The sequence below is a fragment of the Manihot esculenta genome, chromosome 4 (assembly GCF_001659605.2).
Source record: "Manihot esculenta cultivar AM560-2 chromosome 4, M.esculenta_v8, whole genome shotgun sequence".
NCBI classification, from domain to species: domain Eukaryota; kingdom Viridiplantae; phylum Streptophyta; class Magnoliopsida; order Malpighiales; family Euphorbiaceae; genus Manihot; species Manihot esculenta.
The window spans coordinates 32,169,413-32,194,567 of record NC_035164.2 but is presented as its reverse complement, the minus strand read 5'-3'; the positions used below and the strand labels follow the sequence as shown (position 1 = coordinate 32,194,567).

General features: G+C 36.3%; 2 protein-coding genes across 3 annotated transcripts; both read left to right on the top strand.

Annotated features, from left to right (window-relative positions):
- The first annotated feature begins 451 nt into the window (after positions 1 to 451).
- On the top strand, positions 452 to 5,788 carry LOC110613009 (katanin p60 ATPase-containing subunit A1). Its single transcript, XM_021753909.2, has 7 exons — positions 452 to 971; positions 1,852 to 2,323; positions 2,874 to 3,071; positions 3,274 to 3,518; positions 3,863 to 4,021; positions 4,150 to 4,237; positions 5,208 to 5,788. The coding sequence occupies exons 1-7, from the start codon at positions 850 to 852 to the stop codon at positions 5,487 to 5,489; spliced, it is 1,566 nt and encodes a 521-aa protein (XP_021609601.1). The 5' UTR covers positions 452 to 849; the 3' UTR covers positions 5,490 to 5,788.
- A 144-nt stretch (positions 5,789 to 5,932) lies between these two features.
- LOC122723493 lies at positions 5,933 to 9,063 on the top strand. 2 transcript variants are annotated; one of them, XM_043955732.1, is made up of 6 exons: positions 5,933 to 6,361; positions 6,493 to 6,636; positions 7,636 to 7,725; positions 7,826 to 7,948; positions 8,085 to 8,156; positions 8,756 to 9,063. In XM_043955732.1, exons 1-6 carry the CDS (start codon positions 6,256 to 6,258, stop codon positions 8,839 to 8,841), a joined length of 621 nt encoding a protein of 206 aa, XP_043811667.1. In that variant the 5' UTR covers positions 5,933 to 6,255; the 3' UTR covers positions 8,842 to 9,063. The 2 variants fall into 2 exon arrangements, with proteins under 2 accessions (XP_043811667.1, XP_043811666.1); XM_043955731.1 differs by having other exon boundaries at positions 8,085 to 8,213.
- Positions 9,064 to 25,155: the final 16,092 nt, after the last annotated feature.

The following is a 25,155-nucleotide window of genomic DNA, read 5'->3' as shown; positions in this document are numbered from 1 at the left end:
ATTTTCAGGAAAGCCGATGAATTCCGGCATCCTTAGATGGGAGAAAAAGCTTTCAGCTTCAAAAAATTTGAAAAGGGTTCATGGGCTAAGATTTGAATTTGAGATTCTTCATCATTTTTATTGAAATTCATCATCATCATCAATTCATCATCTCTTTGATACTTTTATTTTACTCTTCCAAATGTTTCTTAACGTTATCAGTGTAATAGTTTTCAATTCAAAAATGGAGAGGTTGTCTGTGGGATGTGACTTTTTTAACACCAAAGGAAAAAAAGGAGGGTGAAAAAGAACAAAAGAAAAAGTAATAAGGGCAAACTTGTTATAATCTCATTCTCATGGCCTTAGATTAGATCTAACAGCTACCTTATTTGGGCCCCACATCTCCCTAACGGCCAACAAACTCTCTCATATATAATGAGAAGGCCCAAACCCACCACGAAACTTCAAAAACCGCCAGCAGATCACATTGTGAATTCTCACAAATCTAAAGGAGAATTCTGACATTTCAATTTCTCTCCCTTCTCCTGTCTTTGCGTCTTCAACAAACGTCGTCGTTTCCTTGTTCCGCTCTGCTCACTTTTCACGGCTGCAACTGGACCAGAGACGAGACTGGGATTTAGCTCAGCACCAAGCGCAAGTGCGAAAGGATAATTCAGTCATTTTCACTGCTTTCTCTTAACCGTTCATCGTTTAAAACGTCGCCGTCACAGTTCAATGCCTGGCGAAGACAGAGCTAGCTAACTAGCCGGAGAGAGAAGCTACTGAGAAAAATCTAGAGGGAGACTCAGAGAATGAAACCCTAGATTTTTTGAGTTTGTGAAGTGAAATTCTGGGGAAAAAGGAATAAAAATGGCGGGGAGTTCACTCTCTGGATTACAAGATCACTTGAAATTGGCTCGAGAATATGCTCTTGAAGGTCTCTATGACACTTCTATTATCTTCTTCGATGGCGCCATTGCTCAGATCAACAAGTAATAATTTCTTTTTGCATCTCCTTTATCTCTTTGTAAAACTGTTCTCTAAAAATTACGTAGCTTGCTTGTTTGCTTTACGAAGGATTTGTGTAGATATCTTTGGTTTGATGGAAATGTAGTTGCGTGCTTATGACCTTTGTGATTCTGTTTGCTCGGGTGGGATTCCTTTTCTGGGAGAAAAATTTTCCTTTGGAGTGAAGAATCTATTGGTCTTTAGATTTGTTTGTTTCAAGGGAAGATTTTCTGTTCAGAAAGTGTGTATTGACATTCTTGGAAGGAGAAAGGTCTATTGAAGTTCATGGGAATCAATCCATTGAGCTCAATGGGAAGTTAAATGGAAAATTTTTTTCCCCACAATGTAGGCATGTGTGAGTGCGGGCATGCTTTCCTATCTCCAGTTAGGCAGTTACTTCCTGTGTATGGTCACTGGGGTCTGCACTATGAAATCTGGTGGTTTTTATATCCTTTAATCTATCCATCCACGACACAGTTTTGTATCAATGCCAAGCATATTTACAAGTTAATAGTTGTCATATACAAGTTATATTCATTTAGGTTTGGTGATATATTTTCCGTATTTGTTATTAGTGAAACTTATCTGTTTTGTCATCCTTTTGTGATATAATTTGTTCAAATAAATGCAGCCCTAGTTGCTCTTGATAGCTCTCACTGCTTTCCTTATTTTTATCATGAGTGATGCTGCCTAGACTTGTAATTGCTAGATTGTTTATAATGCTGAAGTATTTTCTTTTGCTACATATTGGAGTTGTGGTTATTGGACGCTGTTGTGGTATACTAGCTGTAATAAATTTGACCTAAAAGTTCTTGCTTGCTTGAATCCATCTTAATAGAGCTTGCAATTACTGTCTCTAATTAGGCACCTAAACACCCTTGATGACCCTTTAATTCGCACAAAATGGATGAATGCCAAAAAAGCCATTTCAGACGAGGCAGAAGTTGTAAAGCAACTAGATGCTGAGAGAAGGGCATTTAAGGAAACCCCCACAGGGCGACGTGCTGCATCACCACCAATTAATGCTAAATCGTCCTTTGTTTTTCAACCATTAGATGAGTACCCTACTTCCTCTGGTGCTCCCATGGATGATCCTGATGTGTGGAGGCCTCCAAGTCGGGACACTACGAACAGGAGATCTACTAGGACTGGTCAAGTGGGTATGAGGAAATCACCTCAGGAAGGGAATTGGGCTCGTGGTGGTCCAACTAGAACAGCTACAACTGGTCGTGCTCCAAAGGCCGGTGGTTCAAGCAGGGTGAACTCGGGTGTCAGAGCATCAACTACTGGAAAAAAAGGCACTGGTGCTGGAAAATCTGGCAAGGGAGATTCACCTGTAAGTTCAATGAGATATGATAATAGTGTTTGTAATATTTTAGCATGTACCAGTGCTTGGAGGATTACCCTTCCCTGAGGATGATATTCTGATATTTTTCAAAAAAAAAAAAAGGAAGACGGTGTTCTGATCTTATTTTGGAAGCCTGTTGCTGGTTGTCTTTTTCTTCTTCCTATTACTCTCTCTGTACACACGTATCCTGTTGCCAATTGTCTTCTTCTTATTACTGCTACTGTTTTTGTGGGGTGGAAATTTGAATCCCCTCATACTTTTAACATATTCAGGCTATGTGTGTGGCAACCTGAAAACATCATGAAGTAGCTGGGATAGTTTCACCATTCTGTTTAGGATGCCTCTTTTTCTGCAGCTATCCTCAGATTCATGTAGTATTTGTGGAATGCTTTAGTCTGTACTCTATATCATTATGTGTCATCTGCTGGCAAACATTCTGATTTTCAGTTAATCAGAGTTATATGAGTTAATTTATTATTAGTTATTTCACATTCATATTTGTCTGTCTTATGAATTTATTTGCAAATGGAATTTTTAGAATGGTGATTCTGAAGATGGAAAGTCCAAGAAGGGACAGTACGAAGGACCTGATCCAGACTTGGCTGCTATGCTTGAAAGGGATGTCTTGGAAACTACCCCTGGAGTTAGATGGGATGATGTTGCCGGTCTTAGTGAAGCAAAACGACTTCTTGAAGAAGCTGTTGTCCTTCCTTTATGGATGCCTGAATATTTCCAGGTAGACTTTAATGGTTGAAGCTAAAATGTTATTGTAGTTCACAATGTCATCTTTCAAACTTCTTGGTTCTTCAGATTGTATAATGTAATTATGCATTTCTAAATGGTCTGGAGTCAAATGACATGCTGAAACATATTTTCTTTTTATTTTAAGTTCTCAACATCTTCTCATCAAAGTAGCTTGTTGATGTTTTCTTTGGCAGGGAATTAGGAGACCTTGGAAAGGTGTTCTCATGTTTGGCCCTCCAGGTACTGGTAAGACATTGCTTGCTAAGGCTGTTGCTACTGAGTGCGGGACAACATTTTTCAATGTTTCATCTGCTACATTGGCTTCAAAATGGCGTGGGGAGAGTGAGCGTATGGTTCGCTGTTTGTTTGATCTGGCACGAGCTTATGCACCAAGTACAATTTTCATTGATGAGATTGATTCTCTATGCAATGCCAGGGGGTAAGTACTTCACCTGTATGTGATGTGGAAGATTGAACCTTGCACAGCTTCTTGTCGGGGAAAAAAAATTTCAATGCACGTATTTTCTATCTCAACATTGTGTAAAATGATAGGTTTTCGCAATGGACAAAATTTTGTCTATAGTTTTATCCGTGGCATATGCAGGAAGTTGCTTTGTAGGTTTTTAATATGCTTGTAATGATGCTTCAAGCTCTCTTTTTTTCTTGTTTGTTCCTTTATCTCACCTGCACATTGATTCATATCTATGAAGTTATTTGCTATTTTCTGAAATGTGAGTGATTGTACTAATATTCCTGTTCCTTGGAGTGATTGCAACACTTCAGGGCTTCAGGGGAACATGAATCGTCTAGAAGGGTTAAGTCTGAACTTCTGGTTCAGGTAGATGGTGTAAACAATACTTCCACAAATGAAGATGGCAGCCGAAAAATAGTGATGGTTTTGGCCGCTACTAACTTCCCTTGGGACATAGATGAAGCATTGAGGTTCGTAATGCTTTTATTTTATTAAGGAGCTTTATTCTCCTGGAATTGTCTGTTAGACTGAACTATCTGCCATATCTGTTTTGCTATGGTCTCATAATTCTTATCTAATTTGATGCTGATGCAATCAGGAGGAGGCTGGAAAAGCGTATTTATATTCCGCTTCCAAATTTTGAGAGTCGTAAGGAGCTTATTAGGATCAATTTGAAAACTGTCGAGGTAAATTGGCTGTATGGCTGATATTTCTTTTTAGTCAGAGTGATGATAATCCGTTCACATTCTTGCGTATTTTCACATATTGCAAGGAAAATTATATTATCCCTCTTTTGCTGAGAAGCAAGTTTTGCTTTGTCAAGCAATAGCTGTTTATGCATTAGTTTTCTTCCTTGAGATTTGCTCTGTTGCCCCTTTTCTGTTAAAGTTAAAATTTAAACTCTTAAATGGCATTATCTTTTGTGAATGCCACTGCTTAAAATGCACAGTTGAACTCTAGTTATGAGTTTCACTTATTTAAAAACTGTGTAGTAAACTCCAGCTGATTATTTTCTGGAAGTCCATTTTGTTGTTAATGAATTATATACTAACAAAAGATGAGGGTTCACTCTAGAAACCATAAGTTTGCAAAGTGAAAAGTGAAATATCCTAGGTGGTTCGAAATCGTCCGCATGAATTCATGGTGTATTCTTGTAATACGTTTCGATGAACAGAAAAACGAGATGCTAGAAAAATCTGAGTTGTAAAGAATAAGGTGGTGGTTTTAGATTAAATATGGTTTAAAGAAAATGCTGAACTTCCCATCATGTATAGAAAGAAGTTTTTGTAACAACAATTTTCTGAAAAAGTTTTTTTTAATTTCAGTTTTTTAAAACAATGCGTTTCTGTGACTCTGAAGATTATGGGAAGATTATATAATGAATATAATATTATAAGTCCTAAAATTTACATTCTGTCATTTATAAATTTTATGGGGGGTATCTATCACTCAAATGAGTAGTTTGATGAGTTTGGCTGGGGATGTTTGGTTCTACTGTAATTATGTTTTTCTGAGATTTTTATTGCAAGGATTTAATGTTTTCTAATCACAAGGATTTATTGTATCGCAATCATGTCTTTACCTTGAGGCAACCATATGTTATGCTTGTCTAATGTCTACTAATGGCCGTGTGCATAAAAAATGTTACTATGTTAGGTTGCTCCTGATGTAAATATAGATGACGTGGCTCGTCGGACAGAAGGGTACAGTGGGGATGATCTTACAAATGTTTGCCGCGATGCTTCCTTAAATGGCATGAGGCGCAAAATAGCTGGAAAGACGCGTGATGAGATTAAAAACATGTCTAAAGATGAGATTTCAAAGGATCCTGTTGCAATGTGTGATTTTGAAGAAGCCTTGCAGAAGGTCCAGCGAAGTGTTTCTCAAGCTGACATTGAGAAGCATGAGAAGTGGTTTTCAGAATTTGGATCAGCATGAGTAGGTACATACATGACCAATGTTGAAAAGAAGACCTGCTGTTCTGGATGATTTCCCTCCTCTAAATTCATGAAAAAGGATGCTCTGATTGTAGTTCAGCAATGATTTGGTTGATTGTGATCCAGTTCTTGGAAAGGGTTTACGTATTTTGTTAATTTTTGTTCCTGTAGCCTCTCTTATGCAATGTAATTCCATTTTCTTTTTCTTGAAAAAAAAAAAAAAAAAAAAGAGAACTTGCGTTTGTTGTGAGACTACTACTTTATGTGAGATGAATCATTTTCTAGAAGCTCTTATTTTTCTGTTGCTTGGGTGAGGGTAGAGTATTATACTATTGCAGTCTTCTTAAACCCGTGTTGAACGTGAGAAACAATCCTGATGGAACGGGTCATTCAGGCAATTAGAATTTTCTCACGACTCAAGCAGCCTGCCCAAGATATTATCAAAGTCCTGTATTGTTCTCTTCACACTTGTGCCTAGCATCAACACTCGAGACATGTTGAAGTCAACATCTCTGTCACTTTCCCACATTGCCCGTCTCGCCCCCATCAAACTCTATTAATATCCCCAACATCTAAATCAATCACCAATATTTCTCCTTTAGTCCCATGAAGTTGTAAGCAAAATAACAACACAGTTAAGCTTTTACATTCTGGTGGTCTATTATCTAGTTTAGTTTATCGCTATTTTGTTGGACCCTTTTCTTATAAATGCTCGTTTAACTGTTATTGCTAACCTTCTTGTCCTTAGCCATAGGCACCCACAAACTATGGAGAGATACAATTTAAACTTCTCTCTTTTTTCTCCCTTTATTCTTCTCCTCACTATTTTCACATTCAATCAAACTGCTACTTCTCAGAACTCGCCTTCAGGAGGTAAATTCTTGCACTGATCAATTTAACTTTTGAGGCTTTTTATATTGGAAATTTTCTGGGTTTTGGTTTTGGTTTGCTGTCAATTTTGGGTTTTGAATATGTGATTGATCAGATGGGTTTTGTATATGCAGATGGTTTGTGTGCTGCTGTTTTCTGTGGGCAAGGAACATGCAAGAATATTAATACATGGCCTGGTTTTGAGTGTGACTGCTATTCTGGTTGGAACAAGATTCAGATTGGTCCCTTGACCTTTCCCTCTTGCTTAATTCCCAATTGTGAGTTTCTTTCTTTCTGCTATACCAAAAAGATATGTTCTTTTTGTAATCATGTGTTTCTTGTGACTAGCTTTGTTTTCTGGTCAGTTCATGAAGGGTTGGGAATACTGTAATTAAAAAAGATTTGAAATGGCAGCAGTATTGTCAGTGTGATGAAGTAGAATATATGAAATTAGGAATGTGTTAGGAAAACACCTCCAAATTTAAAATTCCAAGAAGACAATATGGTAGGTTGAACATTCTCCTCTTTTTTAATTAGATGTAGATTCAAATCTTGTGAGCTAAAAGGAAAATTCTTCCACTCTGAAACCACATGCACAAATGTTAGTTCCCAGAATATTAAACCAATATACAAATACAAAGAAAGAAAAAAGTATTGGCTTCACAACTGTTTGTTAAATATCTTCTAATTGGTCGTCCGTTCTGATCATTAGATATTCTAAATTAAATTCCTTTTATTCTTTGTAATGCACTAGTGATTGTTCACCAATTTCCTCATATTTAAAGCAAAAAGGTTTTTTTTTTTTTTTTTTTTTTTTTTTTTTTTTTTTTTTTTCTGGGTTCCTGCTTTCACCAGGAGTTGAATGCATGATGTGTGAATGCTGACAATTTCTGTGTGCACTTTTTGACCTTTTATGAGACTAATCCCGGGTGTTATAATGAGCTCATTCTATTTGATATAAACCATCTAAATTTGACTTTCCTTTCCTTTTTCCCTTTAAATTCTTCTATGGAACCATCTAAATTCGACTTCATTATTTATATTAGCAGTTGATTTCAGATTTGAGGTCATGATTCTGTTCTTTGATGCTTAGGTCCTCTCATCCAAGTGTTAAAAAAAAACAAAAAAAAAAAAAAGAAAAAGAAAAATTGTACTCAAGGCTTATGACCTTTTCGTAGTCTGAATTCCAGTTATAGCCAAATGATCAAAAAAAGAGAGGAGTTTCTTTGTGACATGGAATGAGCAACTAGTAGATCACCATTAATGAATTTTTGCAGGCACAATTAATTCACAATGTGGCAACGGATCTCCACCACCACCTCCTCCATCAGTTGCTGCCCCCCCTCCTCCTCTAAATTTAACAAACCGTGAGCATCATTAAACATCGATGTATCAGTCTAGATCAGTCACTGTTTTATACATTTGGAAGAAGATATGCCTTCTAAGCTAATGAATCTTACCTTACAGCTTGTAACTTAATTTGGTGTGCCGACGGATCCTGCTTGCCTAATGGAACAGAGCACACTTGCCAGTGCAATGAAGGCTCAGAAAATTTGGCGAATAATACAAAGTTACCCTGTTTTCAACAGTGTAAGACAAAACTTCATTACTCTTACAAGAGCCATACAATGGAAAAGAATTATTTGCTTTTCTTGCAGTGTCTGAGAGTTGAAGAATATTTAGGGATGGTGCCGTGTATTTATATGTCAATTTGCTTTGTTACCAGGCTATTTTGGAGCAGATTGCCATGACCTTGGGTTTGGTCCACCAGTTTCAACACCACCACCATCGCCATCAGGTTCGAATGGAAATGTTATGCCACCTCCAACGAGTACTCCAGGCTCGGCTGGAAATGGTATATCATATTAATAACATTTTGCAATATATTGCTCATAGGGCTAATTATATTATTTAGCAGCAAAAGAAACAACTTCTGAAAATTCACCTGCGCAATCCTTGAACATGAACCTGCAAACAAGTAATTGTATCTAGATGATTTACATGCTTTACGTAAACCAAAATATACACTTAAAAATTAACTCCTTAAATTTTTATTAAAAATTTAGGAGACTAAATATGGCAGTATATTAAAAATACATTCATATTCATATTTAATTTACTTCTGCTTAAAAAATTAAAAGTTCAGAAGGGCGATAGCCCCTGCATGCTCTGTTAGGTTTGTCTTAGCATCCACATAGTTATTTAACTACATAAAATTAATTAAATAAATAAATCTCATATTAGTTATTAATATTTAGGCCTTTAAACATAAATTATTATTTAGGAAATGGTAAAGGATGAGAAGCAATACTAAGAAAACTCTGAAGTTCTATATGCACATAGCAAATGCTCTTCTTATTTTGTTCTAACTTTTACATTCACCATTTTCGTGGATAGGTTCTTCAGAAACGTCAAATTCCTGGAGAAGTGTTTGTGTTCTAACCATGATATTATCAGCAGCAACTTCCCTAACATTGTTTTAGAGCAAAATACACCAAGCTTAAGATCATGTTCACTGGAACATATACAAAGGAATGATCTTCATACATTCTTTACTTCTCATAGAATAATGAACAACACAATAAAAAAAACAGCTGGTTAAGAGATAGTAATCATGAATCACACTGCTACCAGAAAGCTATGCTTCCGCTCTTTTATTAACTTTCTGTTATGGAATAAAGGGTATGACATACTTTTTTTTTTTTATTTATATCAATTACAAAAAATAGTATTTTTATTTTTTTAATTAAAATTGAATAAATCACCCTAAATTAAATGTTATGGAAATTTGCTTACCAAAACATAGCGCAGTGGTAATTGCATTTATTGAGAGATCCATGTTCAGCTACCACTCTTCCTATCCTGTAATAATAATTAAAAGAAAATGTTATAATGTTATGCACTTATTTAGCTAAAATTTCTAATTTGAAGCTAATTGGACTCTGCTTAAAAATTCAAAAGGAAAAAGATGATCGTATTTGTTTTTTCTATACATTTTTAGAATTTAAATTCGAAATATTATAATTTTAGAGATGATTTCGATATAAATGAACCTTTATTAATCGGTAATAAATGTTTTGTTTCTCAATTAAGGTATTTTAAAATTTTCACTGTAATTTATTTGGTATTATGGTAAGATTAGTATCATAAATCAACTAATCGAATTTAAATTAAAAAAAAAAACTCAAATTTATGTTTTTTGAGCTAAATTTCTTAATATCATGAATTAGCCAAAAATGAACAAGTTATATTTCTTATTTTTCTAAAAAAAATTTGTGCTACATTGAGCCTAAATTAAAGCTTATGGGCTAAATTAGATAAAAAGTTAATATAAATTAAATTGAACTTTCTCAATAAGTAAAAGGTAAAATTAAGAACTTATCGTATAAGCTTTTTTGTATAGTGATTAAAAAAAATTAAATCATTTAAATTGTAGTAAATAATTCCTAATTTTTCAATTTTAATAATTTTGTTTCTATTAATATGCTAATAGAAAAATAAGATAATTAAAAGAGAGAAAAATAAATGATAAGATAAGTTTTAAGATATTATATTACATTTAATAGAGATAAAGGTAAAATTAAAAAAAAAAAAAGTTAACACTCCTTAATTTTTTCAAAACAATAGATCATTTTGAATAAACCAATTAATTAAGGCGGTTTATTTTTTATTTAATAAAAAATAAAAAATTTATTCAGTCGGCAATATTGTATAACTTGTGATAGACATTAAATTCACTCCTTTCAAAATATACTATCTACATTCCATAATATTTATCATTTATAATCTATACATCTAAACTAATAAAACTAATTAATAATTTTAATTTCAAAAAAATTATAATAATTTTTTAAAATTCTTTTAAAAAGTCATATTTTTTAAAATATTTATATTAAATAATTTAAATACAAGTAATTATGTATACAAAAAATAAAAATTAATATTATATCAAAATTTTAATAATTTAAGATAAAAAAATCTCTGTGAAATATATATATATAATGTATTTTAGGAAAGCATGAAGTTTTGAGTGTCTTGGATAGACGCTACAAGTTTCCCTAAATTATATGAAAGGATTGAACAGTAAAAACAAAATGATATTCCCAAGAAAAATCATGCAATCTCCAAGACTACCGTTTAGCTAGAAAGCCATGTTCTGCTCAAGTAAAGATGTGAAACATTAAATATGATCCAGGTGGCAGTGCTGCTTGGAATTACATGGTGCCATGGCCTCCGCAAAGACTCGAAGAGTCACTCCTAAAAATATCACAAACTTTGAAGTTGCCATCTAAATACACTTCTCAATAATTTTATAATAACCATTACGAGAAAATATTTATTTAATTTATCTTTGGGTGCACATACCATTGTTAGGGGCAGCTTTTAGAAGGTAGTAGAGAAGAAATAAGCACAGGGAAAATGTTGTTTTTAGAACACTTGTCATTTAAACAACATGGCCACATCTTTCCTTTGTATATTTTTTTGTTTTCCTATTTCAATTTCCATGGTCCTTGTGATCTTGACGTTTGTGCTTAAATTGTGACTTTGTCTTTAAACCCTCACCTTCAAGAAGAAGACCTTCCCATTAAGTTTTCTATAGGTGTTCCTCCTCCAACTTCGTTCCTTTCATGGTGAGATCAGATTTAACAAGGAAGATGGAAATATTTCCAATTTTGGCAATTAACATGGGGAACTGCAAAAAAAAAGTTGTAATATTCCGTTCCCCTACTTTCCAAATCTCGGGATTTCCCGATTCTATTTCCAACGACATGTGATTGCTCAGCTAAGAATTTCAAGGATATTTATCTATTAATTTATTCATATTTAACATAATTAAAAATAAAGTTCATTAATTTTAAAAATACTTAAGAACACGCCTTCACGATTCTTGAACTCGAGGGATTTTAATTACTTATTACAACTTGTAAGTAGTATTAAACGTAATTAATTAATCATTAAAGCATCATCAAAATCATCAAGGGATCAATTGATGCGTGATATGATTGATTGGTGAGATTACTAAATAAATAATATTATTAAATTTGAATCACAAAAATTAAATTAAAAATTAAATTCAAATGAGGAATGTTTATAATATAAAGTTTATAGTATAAAGTATGTTACTCATCTTTCAAATCGATTTGAAATTTAATATATTTCTTCACATATAAAAATTATATTAGAGCATAATATATTTATACTTAATTTTGATGAAGATAATGTTAAATTTGAATTAAATTTAATTTATTTTAAAAATTAACTCAAAAGACAAGAATATTTATAATCCATATGAAAAGCACATTTCTTTGATATCAAAGCATGTTAAATTTGGATCAGACTTAACTCGCTCCTTCAATTAATTTTTGAATAAATTAGATCTGATCCAAATTTAACATGGTAATATATCACACTGTATGATTTTAAGGGTTGCATGAGAAGATTGGATAATGTGCTCTTTGGGTCACTATGACGATCTTGAGTTAGGTTTTATGATAAATTAGGTTTAATTTAAATTTAATAAATATATTAATTAAAATTTTATATTTTATATTTTTTAATAAATTTATTGAACAAAAATATTATTGTCAAATATTATTTAATTTAGAAAGCGATAAAAATACTGTCACAATTTATATTATATAATTATTTATAAAATTACTAAAATGGACAAAAAAAAAGTTTTCTACACAAATAAAGTGGATATATAATTGATGAAATGTCATTTCTTATAATTATACAATTGTGAAGTCATATACCCATGAACATGACAAGAGACTTGATTGACATTTAAATGACCAATCGTCAGCTTAATATATAATAATTATAATTATCTTTAAATAAAAAAAAATTTTGACCACTCAATTTCTTTTAGTCAAAATTGGTTCTTACATCAATTTTAATTTATTTGATTGATTTTATTTGTAATTAATAATTATACATTTTATGTTTAGTCACTTGGACGGTCCAACGCCATCTAGACATCTTCCATTACGACATTTTCTGTCTTTTTCAATGCATTATACTTCTTTTTCTTAATTTTTTTTAGAAATTCAAAATTTTTGAATTTTTAAATTTCTTGTGAGTAATATGTATTTAATTATTAGATTAAATCAAATTAAATCATGATTATAATTATTACTATGATAATAACGTTTTCCATTCAATTTTAATTGTAACTCAAATTTTATTTTTAATATTTGTTAAATATTTTTTTAATAATTTCTTCGAGACAATTACGTGTTTGTATTCACATATATTTTAATTTATTGTGTTATACTGACTCGATTAAATTATGAGATCAAGATTAAATTTTTAATATTGTGATTTTTATTTTTTTAATAATATAATTTATACGAGTCGTTCTCTCTTTTATTTTAATAAAATTTATAGTTTATTATAAAAAAAAATACATATCAACATCATTAATAAAGATGTAAGATTTCTTATTTTGTCTTTACGGTTGTTCTGTTGCACGAGATAGATTTTAGTGATATAATCAGTAGTAGGAACTAGAAAAATAATTAATTACACTGGTTGAAATTAATTTAATAGTTTTATGGAAATAATTAATTGACAAATCCAAAGTTGTAATGCACGACGCACTAGTCATTGTCGTATTACTTATTTTACATGCTCGTGGCTTGTAGTGCCGTAAGTCATATTCGTTATGGCTAAAGATTTTGAAATCCTACCTTCTAATAATTAATATTGCCAATAAGACATAGCTAACGTTGAAAACAAAAATACAAAATAATAATTGATCATTTATAAAAAATAGGTTTATTAAGATATGTATACAAGATTTAGAAATTTTGTGTACTCTTTATTTGATTTGACTGGACAGTAAAATGTGTAATTTATAAAATATGAGGATCAAATTACCATATTTTTTATTCTGCTAAAATTTGAAACATACGAAATAAATATCTTCAAAACTCATATTACAGTAATACATTGAATGTTTCGAAATTATAAATGCATGAATAATAAAATAGATTTATGTGATGAATATGATAGATAAGATATGAATTAACTGGTTCTGCATTTATTAATCGACCGTTTATCAATAAGCTACCAGACATATTTGCAAGAAATTATATCCATTCAATCTAATAGGATATAGCATAAAAAGTGTTAAAATAATCAACCAATATATATCCCTAATTTAATTGAAAAATAGGGAGATCATGTATACAAGATTTAGAAATTTAGCATACCCTATTTGATTTAACAGTAAAAAATCCAATTTATAAAATATGAAAATCAAATTATCAATATTTTTGATCCTGCTAAAATTTGAAGGCATTACGAAATAAATCTCTTTAAAATTCATACTACAACAAGACATAAATAGATAAGATATGAATTAACTGCGTTCCGTATTTATTAATCGACTGTTTATCATTAATAAGCTGTTAAATGCACTTGCAAGAAAAAATATTCATTCAGTCCAATAAAATACGGTGTAAAAAATATCAAAATAATCAATCAGTATATATCCCTAATTTAATTTAAAAGAGGGAGATCTTTAGATCGAACTCTCTCTTTCTTTCTGAAGCCTTCCTTTCTCTTTTTCTCTCTATATTATTTCTCTTTACATCACTAAAAAGTATTGTATCTAATTTAAGTATCGAAGAGTTTCTATTATCGTATCTAATTTAAATGTCGAAGAGTTTCTATTAAACATTCCAATAGACTCTTGACTATTTTTTCATATTTTGTAAATTTTTTTTTAAATCGAGCATGAATAAATCATATAAAATTTCAAAAAGTATTATCCTTTCATTAAATCAATTACAGTTCGTTTATCGCTCAGCAAATCAAATTATAGATCAGATGTCTGCATTTAACGAACCCTTAGATTTCAATTCATTAATAATAATAACATTATTATTATTATTATTATTATTATTATTATTATTATTATTAACGTCCTCATCTATTTAGCCCAATAATACATAACATGGGCAGCTTGTGATTGAAAATGACCTTATACAATAAGGTCCAAACCCAAAGCATCTTGCTTTTATCTCCCATTCTTTCCAACCATCATTAGCTCTATCTAGCAAATTAATCAGAAAAAAATTTATTTTCTTTCTCAAACAAAAATAAAATAAGAAATTTTTTTTTATTAATTAAAAAATTCTGATAATGTACTTGAGAAGAAACAAAAGGGTTATTATGAGAAGAAAGAAAAGACAGAATAAATTACAAGAGAAGAGATTGATTAGTAGATTGACTAATGTGTTAAATAATCATACTCTTTGTTTTGGCGTTTATCATATTCATAGATTGCAATTTCATGTCCGCTGCAAATTGGTAATAATTTTTGTTCCCTTAAAGCAAAACTAGTTGCTCAAGTTGTTTATCCAGATTTAGTATAATAATTTAAAATATATAATAAAATATAATTCCTCGTAAAAAAAATATTTTTATTTATAAATGAAATTAAGCATATTTTTCTCATAATAATTAGAAAATTGGATTTGAACTTATCAATTCCAATAATTAAATTTATAGGGAAAAAAATTATTTATGCTAATAACTAAAAGAAGAATAAATATCTGTCAAAAGGACTAGATAAGTGAAGGCAGTAGAAGTCTGATTACTTGACTAAATTAAATTAATTATTTTAAATAAAAAAATTGTTTAAATTATTATAAAATTTTTTATTTCAAGACGGTTGATAAATAGTAAATAAAAAAAATTAATGAAAGAATCCAACCACCACCACCACATTGGAGCCACGTGAAGTGCACATGCATTCTGACCGAGTATTATGCAGTCCGTGGTGTGTTCAGATGGCTGTCTCAGATAATCAACATGATGTACATTATACATGAGCCATGGAACATTGGAGCATATCTAATTCCTCGGCATGCTAGCCACTTAAAGATAACCTTTTTTTTTTTAATTTATAAATAATTAAAATATTAATATTAAAATGATCATTTTTATAATTATAAAATTTCAAATTTAAATTGTAATTCAAATTAATTATACTGTTAATAAATTTCAGTCTACATCTGTACAAAATTAATAATTTTTTAAAATGCATATTTACACCTTTATATTGTAGTATTAATTAATAACCTATGGACTGAATTTGTAAAATTATAACAATTAAATATATTAGGCATATTAATTACTGCCAAAAAAAAAGTTCTACTTGATGACTTTGCTCTAAAAATTTTCATAATAATAAAGTTATTCTCTAATTAATTTTCATAATTAATAAAAGAAAATAAGAAAAAGGAAAAGTGAATAGAAAATTTTTTTTCTCCTTTTTTAAAAAAATTAGAGTATATTTAGAAAAGTTTAAAATACAATCAATAATAAATGAAAATATTTAAATTTTTTTGATAAATCCTTCATTTATATTTAATTATATTTATTTTTATAAATTTAAGTATTTAATATGCTAGAATTATAATGGTTCCAAATAATAAGGATTTAATTTTTAAATTTTTGATTTTTTTTCTTTTTATATGAGGATCAAAGGATCAATAATAAATAATAGGAGATTGTAGAAACTTTAGTATGTTCATTAATTTAGTATGAATATTTAAAAAAAAATAAATACTTTTATAAATTATAAATTGATTTTGTAATTAATTTTAATTTAAGTAAAATAAAAAATAATTTAAAATCAATTATTAATAAAATTAGTTAAAATATAACTCGATTCAAAATTGACTTATTTAAATTAATTTAATGGAATTAAATTTTAACTTAAAATAAATTAATAATTGTTTGAAAAATTAATAATATTTAATTTGATAACAAATAATTTACCGTCTGAAGATTAATAATCCAGTAAATAATTTTTTAAAATCACTATAAATCCAAAATCAATCATCATTATAATAAAATAAGAAAAAATTTGATAATTTTAATATAATTAGACAATTTCAATATATTTTTCTATTAGAGGAAGAGATTATATATATAGATTACATGGCCTTTTTAAGACAACTCTTAATAATTCTCTATCAGTCAATTAGTTTATGATTATATAATCTCCTATAATTATGTACAGATTATATTCACACTCTATGTAATACCCGGCTAGACTCCGGTATCGGAATCCCTACCGTCCGGTGGGATCTCGGATGTCGGAGACCTCTAGAAGGGTAGAAACATGTTTTATAAAATGTTTTCATGTATTTTAATGTTTTAAGTATGAAAGAAAATGAGTTTTTACATGAAAAGTCTTTGGAGGAAAATCCAGGTTCGGCCGCCGAAAGTCAAGTTTGGCCGCCGAACATGCATGCGTTTTGGAGGCACGTTAGGCCCCCGAAAGCATGAGTGAGGGAAGTCCAGGTTCGGCCGCCGAACCTCATGTTCGGCCGCCGAACATGGCATGCATGCGGAGGCACATTCGGCCCCCGAACGTGGTCTGGCCAGCCACTATAAAAGGGTCCCTTAGCCGAAAACGGGCGAGCTTTTCCCCATTTTCGGCCAAGGTGAGCTTTCCGCCGCCCCTCACCCATTTATGATGTTCTTCCTCTAAATCTTTCAAGATTTTCACTTGTTTTCCCTTGGTTTTGAAGATCTAAGCTTTTGAAACAAGTTTTGGAGCTTTGGGAACTCAGGAGCTCATTTTCGTGGATCTCCAAGTTTAGGTCGTCTCCCTCTCGATCTTCAAGAGGTAAGAGCCGATCTTAAGCTCCTTATGTGTTTTAACTAAGTTTTATGCAAGATCTATGGGTAGAAATGCATGTTAGGGTATATGTTGAGTTTATGGGTTTTGATGCTTTGATGAACAATGTAACTTGTTTATGTGTTGTTGGTAGTGTTGTAGATGGGGTATATGATAGCTTGAGACCCCTAGGTGTAATGTATGTGAGGTATGCATGTTTTAGAACTAGTTTTTACATGATTTGAGCTTGGGAGGCAAAATGTGCATAGAGGAGCTGAGTTTCTGCCCTTCGGGAGAAGCTCAGGTTCGGCCGCCGAAGTGACTTTCGGCCGCCGAACCCTCTTTTGTGGAGGCAGCATTCGGCTGCCGAAGTTGCCCCCGAAAAGAGACTTTCGTCTCTGTCTGGGACTTTCGGCCGCCGAAGGTGCCGCCGAAAGTGCCTGACTTTCGGATCTGTCCAAGACTTTCGGCCGCCGAAGGTGCCTGACTTTCGGATCTGTCCAGGACTTTCGGCCGCCGAAGGTGCCGCCGAAAGTGCCCTGTTCAGCCATTTCATGCATACTTCTATGTGGTGTTTTCATGATGTTCTAGGGGGTTTTTGGGGAGTTTATTAGAGTTATGTTTATGTATGTTTGATCCCTCATTGGAGTCCACCTGTGTAGGTTCGGACCCGAGGAACCGAGGACCTCAGCAGTGAGACAGCTGCTTCAGAGTCTGTAGAGCTTCAGCCAGAGGTGAGTGGAATGAACCTTAAGTTTTTAAATAAATGAAATATAACTTTTTGGAGCATGTTCATGCATCATATATGCCATGATATATTTTAGGTTGTTTACATTAGTATTCACGAATATGTTGCATTGCATAATATGATGTGGATGCGGATTGGCTATTGAATGATCCTCTAGTCCTCCTATGATATGATATGATGATGATACGGTATGGATTGCCAGTGAGGCCCATTCTACGCCCCTGGACTATGTTAAGAGAAAGACCAGTGAGGCCCATTCTACGCCCCTGGCATATCGGAATGTTATGATATGTTATGTATGTAAGAGAAAGACCAGTGAGGCCCATTCTACGCCCCTGGCACGATTGGACTATGTTGAGGACTATAGGTGACAATACCATCCTTATGTGATATGTTTGTGATGTGTTGCATTTCATGGAAGCATGAAATATTTAATATATGTTTTTCTCTATTCTGCTCACTGGGCTTTATAGCTCACCCCTCTCCCCTAACCCCAGATGTGCAGGTACAGGGTAGACCAGGAGGTTAGCCAGAGTATGAAGTGATGTTATGTAATAGTTAGATTGTGGACATGAAAATTGTATTATGATGTAATGTAAAAGAGTTTTAAGTTAGGTTATGTAATTTGAATATTGAGGATAGAGTTGTGCTTGACCAATACAGATTGTTAATTCCACTTGTATGTACATGGTCTTCATGATATGAGATATGAGGTTATGTTTCAACCAAGCTGATGTATGATGAGATACCCCATTGGAGCATTTGATGAGGGCTCCAGTGGAGGTTTATGTTATGTTTATGTTTATGTACAGGTTGAGCTTGGTTGTTATATGAAAATGTTTACAGGTTTATGAGTATTGTTGATCATGTATGGGATTAAGCAGGATTACAGGTTATGTCAGGCTTGCTACGGTTCCCGGCGGCCTTATGCCGATCTGGATCCTAGCGCCGGTAGCGGTCCGGATTTTCGGGCTGTTACAGAATGGTATCAGAGCCCTAGGTTCATATGGTCGGACCTAGAGTGTCGGGCTCATAGATGTTATAGAAGGTCAAGCACAATAGGAAAAGTCATGTCCACTAGGATAGGATGTTGAGTCCTGTCTTGCATGATGATGTGAAATGCCATGACTTTATGCATGTGCATTGATGATATGATATGCTATGTGATGTATGTGATGAGGGTTCATGTGTGCCCACATGAACCATATGATGCTAATGTTTGATTGTTATGAGCTGTTTTTCAGAGGATAGGATGAGAGGAACTCGTCGATCTGCGCGATTGACTGGAGTGCCACCTGAGGATGAGGGCACGAGCGCCCGTCCTCCAGCATTGCCTAGGGCAATGTCTAGCAGGTCCAACAGGGACCGAGCAATGAGAGACCCTAGAAGGTCTTTGGATTTGGACAGAAGCAGATCTGTGAGGGGAACTGTACAAGGGAGAATGTCAGTGGATGTGGAGGACAGTGTGGATGTAGAGCAGAGGAGGGATGGCAGTTTGGGGGTTAGTATGTCAGAAGAGGGAATGGGAGAGTCCCAAGGAGGCACTCAGGCCTCGGGATTTGTTCAGCCACCCCACTACCCACATTTCTCGCAACACCCCGGGTATTCGATGGGAGGCACGTCGGATTACCCTAGTTTTAGCCCTTACCCCACACAGATGCCATACCCACCATACTACCCACCATACCCACAGTATCCTATGTATCCACCACCACCCTGTCACCCAAATCCAGAAAACCCTACCACAGAAAATGTTGCCCCACCTCCACCACCTACAGAACCAGCAGCCCCAGTTACTCAACCTCCTAACCCTAGCTCATCCAGAGGGAGCAAGGTCAAGATGACCGACTACATGAAGCTGGGTGCTCCCCAATATGATAGTGGTGATGACCCATTTATGTATCTGGAAAGGGTCAAAATGATAACAGACGAGATAGGGGCGGATGACAGTAGAGCCATTCAGATGGCTGGGTTCACCCTAAAATGCAAGAAGGCCCGTGAGTGGTTCAAGAACTACATCAAACCGAGGGTGGACAGTCTTCCATGGGAGGATTTCGCAAATGAGTTTGCAGGATGGGCTTTCCCTGATAGTTCAAGGGAATTGAAGATAATAGAATTCGAGCAGTTGAGGCAGACTGATGACATGAGTGTAGACGAATATACTGACAGGTTTATGGAGTTGCTGCCATTTGCTGGGCAGGACCTTAGCACAGACCAGAAGAAGTCGAGGAGGTATATCATAAAGCTCCATCCCAGGTATTCCTCCTTGGTACAGTCAGCAGATAGAGAGAGTTTTCACACCATAGTCGATATGGCTAGGAGAATGGAGGCTAGTGCTATCATCGAGGGAAAAGTCAAGCAGTCAGTGGCACAGCCTTCCGGTTCCAAAACCCCAGGTAGGGGAAAAGTGGATCCTTCTTCCTTAAGTTCAGGTAGTAAGAGGTGGAGCAGTACCACCAAGAAGCAGAAGAAGAACAAGTTCTGGAGCAAGATCAAGTCAGGTCTGGGATTAGGAAGTGGCTCGAGCTCAGGTGCAGACAATGTAGCATGTGTGAAGTGTGGTAAGCCACACAGGGGAGTGTGCCTCTATGGGTCCAGAGCCTGCTTCAGATGTGGGCAAGAGGGACATATGGCTCGGGATTGTCCTAGAGCAGCTGTTATGGCACAGTCCCAGCAGACAGGTTCAGGCAGTGTAGCTCAGCCAGTAGCTCCAGCACCAACTCAAGCCAGTGGCAGAGGTAGAGGGAGAGGAGCAGCCTCTTCTTCAGCGGGTTTCAGAAGTGAAGGTCCGTCAGCTCCAGCGAGGATCTTCACAATGACACAGCAAGAGGCGAACACATCCAACACCGTGGTGGCAGGTAATCTCATCATTGGTTGTTCTGATGTGTATGCATTGATGGACCCTGGTGCATCTCATTCTTTCATCGCTCCGAGAGCCGTGTAGAGGTTAGGGTTGATGGTCTCTGAGTTAGAGTGTCCCCTATGGGTCAGTGGACCCAAGTGTGACCCGTCAGTGGCAGAGTCAGTCTGCCAATGTAGTCCAGTTTTTGTGGAGGGAAGATGCATGTCCGCCGACCTTGTGGTTCTAGAGTTGACTGATTTTGACGTCATTCTAGGGATGGACTGGTTATCTACCCATGGTGCTACCTTGGACTGCAGGGACAAGGTAGTTAAGTTCAGATGTCAGGATGGGTCAGAAATCGTCTTCAGAGGAGACAGAAGGGGTACACCTAGAGGTATGATATCGGCCCTACAGGCTCGTAGGCTGCTCAGGAGGGGTTGTCAGGGTTTTCTAGCTCACGTGAGAGAGCTAGACAGTCAGGTTAGAGAGCCCGCCTCAGTGCCAGTGGTCAGAGAGTTCTTAGACGTGTTCCCAGACGAGCTTCCAGGTTTACCACCTGCTAGGGAGATAGAGTTCGAGATAGAGTTAATGCCTGGAACGAGACCGATCTCTATCCCTCCCTACAGGATGGCACCAGCTGAGTTGAAGGAATTGAAAGAACAGTTGCAAGATCTAGTAGACAAGGGCTTCATCCGACCGAGTACCTCACCTTGGGGTGCTCCAGTGCTGTTTGTGAGAAAGAAGGATGGATCCCTTAGACTTTGTATCGACTACAGGCAGTTGAACAAAGTCACTACCAAGAATAAGTACCCATTGCCAAGGATCGACGATCTATTCGACCAGCTAGCAGGAGCGGGTTGCTTCTCCAAAATAGATCTGAGATCGGGGTACCATCAGTTGAGGATCAGGGAAGAGGACGTACCAAAGACAGCTTTCAGGACCAGATATGGGCATTTTGAGTTCCTTGTGATGCCGTTCGGGTTAACTAACGCCCCTGCAGCATTCATGGACCTCATGAACAGAGTGTTTAGCCAGTACCTGGATCACTTTGTTATTGTCTTCATAGATGATATCTTAGTGTATTCCAGGAATGCAGAGGAGCATGCCCATCATCTGAGGATAGTTCTGCAGACCTTGAGGGAACATGGCTTGTATGCCAAGTTCTCCAAGTGTGAGTTCTGGTTGAGGAACATCTCATTCTTGGGGCATGTAGTGTCAGAGAATGGAATAGAGGTAGACCCCAAGAAAGTGGAGGCTGTGACTAACTGGCCTAGACCCACCACAGTGACTGAGATTAGAAGTTTCTTGGGTTTGGCTGGTTATTACAGGAGGTTCGTTCAGGACTTCTCAAAGATTGCAGCTCCTCTAACCAGATTGACCAGAAAGAACCAGAGGTTCGTATGGACCGATCAGTGTGAAGAGAGTTTCGAGGAGCTTAAGAAAAGGTTGACTTCAGCACCAGTGTTAGCTCTGCCAACTAGCAATGAGGACTTCACAGTGTTCTGTGATGCATCCAGAATAGGTTTGGGTTGTGTGTTGATGCAGAATGGCAAGGTGATCGCTTATGCTTCTAGACAGCTGAAGAGGCATGAGTTGAATTACCCCACACACGATCTTGAAATGGCAGCAGTAATCTTTGCACTCAAGATGTGGAGGCACTACCTCTATGGGGTGAAATGTGAGATCTTTACAGATCATAAGAGCCTGCAGCACATCTTGAGTCAGAGAGATTTGAACTTGAGGCAGAGGAGATGGGTAGAGCTGCTGAGTGACTATGATTGCAAGGTCCAGTATCATCCGGGTAAGGCGAATGTCGTGGCAGACGCCCTAAGCCGGAAGTCACTAGGCAGTCTATCCCACATCACGGCAGAGAGGAGACCAGTGGTGAAGGAGTTTTACAAGCTCAGCAATGAGGGTCTACAGTTGGAGTTGTCTGGTACAGGTACTTTGATTGCACAGATGAAGGTGACACCTGTGTTTCTGGAGCAGGTGGCTCAGAAACAGCATGAGGACCCGGAGTTAGTGAAGATTGCCAGGACTGTTCAGTCAGGCAAAAATGAAGAGTTTAGGTTTGACAGTAAGGGGATCCTCCGCTATGGGAACAGATTATGTGTACCAGATGACATAGGGCTTAAAGGAGACATTATGAGGGAGGCTCATAATGCAAGATACAGCGTTCACCCCGGAGCCACCAAGATGTATCAGGATTTGAAGAAGGTTTATTGGTGGCCAGCGATGAAGAAAGAAGTGGCACAGTTTGTGTCCGCCTGCGAAGTATGTCAGAGGGTGAAGCTGGAACATCAGAAGCCGGCTGGAATGCTGAACCCGCTACCTATTCCAGAGTGGAAATGGGAGAATATAGCTATGGACTTCGTAGTGGGGTTACCGGCGACGTCCAACAGATTGGACTCCATATGGGTGATTGTGGACAGACTCACCAAATCTGCTCACTTCATTCCTGTCAGGAGTGGCTATTCTGTGGACAAGTTGGCGCAGGTATACGTTGATGAGATAGTCAGACTGCATGGGGTTCCTGTTTCAATAGTGTCGGATAGAGGGCCCCAGTTCACCTCCAGGTTTTGGCGGAGTCTGCAGGATGCCATGGGTACCAGGTTGGATTTTAGCACTGCCTTCCATCCACAGACAGACGGACAGTCAGAGAGGACCATCCAGACCATAGAAGATATGCTAAGAATGTGTGTGCTGGACTTTGGCGGTTCTTGGAGGCAGCATCTACCTTTGGTGGAGTTTGCCTACAATAACAGTCATCATGCTAGCATCGGGATGGCTCCATATGAAGCTTTATATGGAAGGAAGTGCAGGTCACCTGTTTGCTGGGAGGAAGTTGGAGAGAAGGCCTTGGCAGGGCCCGAGTTAGTAGAGGTCACCAGCAGGGTAGTACCCATCATCAGAGAAAGAATCAAGACAGCTGCGAGCAGACAGAAGAGTTATGCAGACATCCGCAGAAGACTAGTAGAGTTTCAGGAGGGGGATCTAGTATTGCTCAAGGTGTCTCCAATGAAAGGGGTGGTTCGGTTTGGTAAAAAGGGTAAGCTAGCTCCACGGTACATCGGACCCTTCGAAGTCTTGCAAAAGATTGGGAGTGTATCGTACAAGCTGGACTTGCCTACATCTATGGAAAGAATCCATCCGGTTTTCCATGTTTCCATGTTAAGAAAGTACGTGTCAGATCCGAGCAAGGTTCTTAGTGAGCCTGATGTAGAGATCCAAGAGGATCTCACCTATGTAGAGCAGCCAGTGCGGATTCTTGACACTCAGATCAGAAAGTTGAGAAACAAGGAAATCCCAATGGTGAAAGTCCTTTGGAACCACCACAACATAGAAGAATGCACTTGGGAGACACGGGAGTCTATGCTCCAGCAATATCCCCACCTCTTTTAAGGTTAGTCCCTATGTATTTTATATGTATGTTATGATGTTTGTTATGCTATGTACTAGTCGAGGAACATTCGGGGACGAATGTTCTTAAGGGGGGGAGAATGTAATACCCGGCTAGACTCCGGTATCGGAATCCCTACCGTCCGGTGGGATCTCGGATGTCGGAGACCTCTAGAAGGGTAGAAACATGTTTTATAAAATGTTTTCATGTATTTTAATGTTTTAAGTATGAAAGAAAATGAGTTTTTACATGAAAAGTCTTTGGAGGAAAACCCAGGTTCGGCCGCCGAAAGTCAAGTTCGGCCGCCGAACATGCATGCGTTTTGGAGGCACGTTAGGCCCCCGAAAGCATGAGTGAGGGAAGTCCAGGTTCGGCCGCCGAACCTCATGTTCGGCCGCCGAACATGGCATGCATGCGGAGGCACATTCGGCCCCCGAACGTGGTCTGGCCAGCCACTATAAAAGGGTCCCTTAGCCGAAAACGGGCGAGCTTTTCCCCATTTTCGGCCAAGGTGAGCTTTCCGCCGCCCCTCACCCATTTATGATGTTCTTCCTCTAAATCTTTCAAGATTTTCACTTGTTTTCCCTTGGTTTTGAAGATCTAAGCTTTTGAAACAAGTTTTGGAGCTTTGGGAACTCAGGAGCTCATTTTCGTGGATCTCCAAGTTTAGGTCGTCTCCCTCTCGATCTTCAAGAGGTAAGAGCCGATCTTAAGCTCCTTATGTGTTTTAACTAAGTTTTATGCAAGATCTATGGGTAGAAATGCATGTTAGGGTATATGTTGAGTTTATGGGTTTTGATGCTTTGATGAACAATGTAACTTGTTTATGTGTTGTTGGTAGTGTTGTAGATGGGGTATATGATAGCTTGAGACCCCTAGGTGTAATGTATGTGAGGTATGCATGTTTTAGAACTAGTTTTTACATGATTTGAGCTTGGGAGGCAAAATGTGCATAGAGGAGCTGAGTTTCTGCCCTTCGGGAGAAGCTCAGGTTCGGCCGCCGAACCCTCTTTTGTGGAGGCAGCATTCGGCTGCCGAAGTTGCCCCCGAAAAGAGACTTTCGTCTCTGTCTGGGACTTTCGGCCGCCGAAGGTGCCGCCGAAAGTGCCTGACTTTCGGATCTGTCCAGGACTTTCGGCCGCCGAAGGTGCCGCCGAAAGTGCCC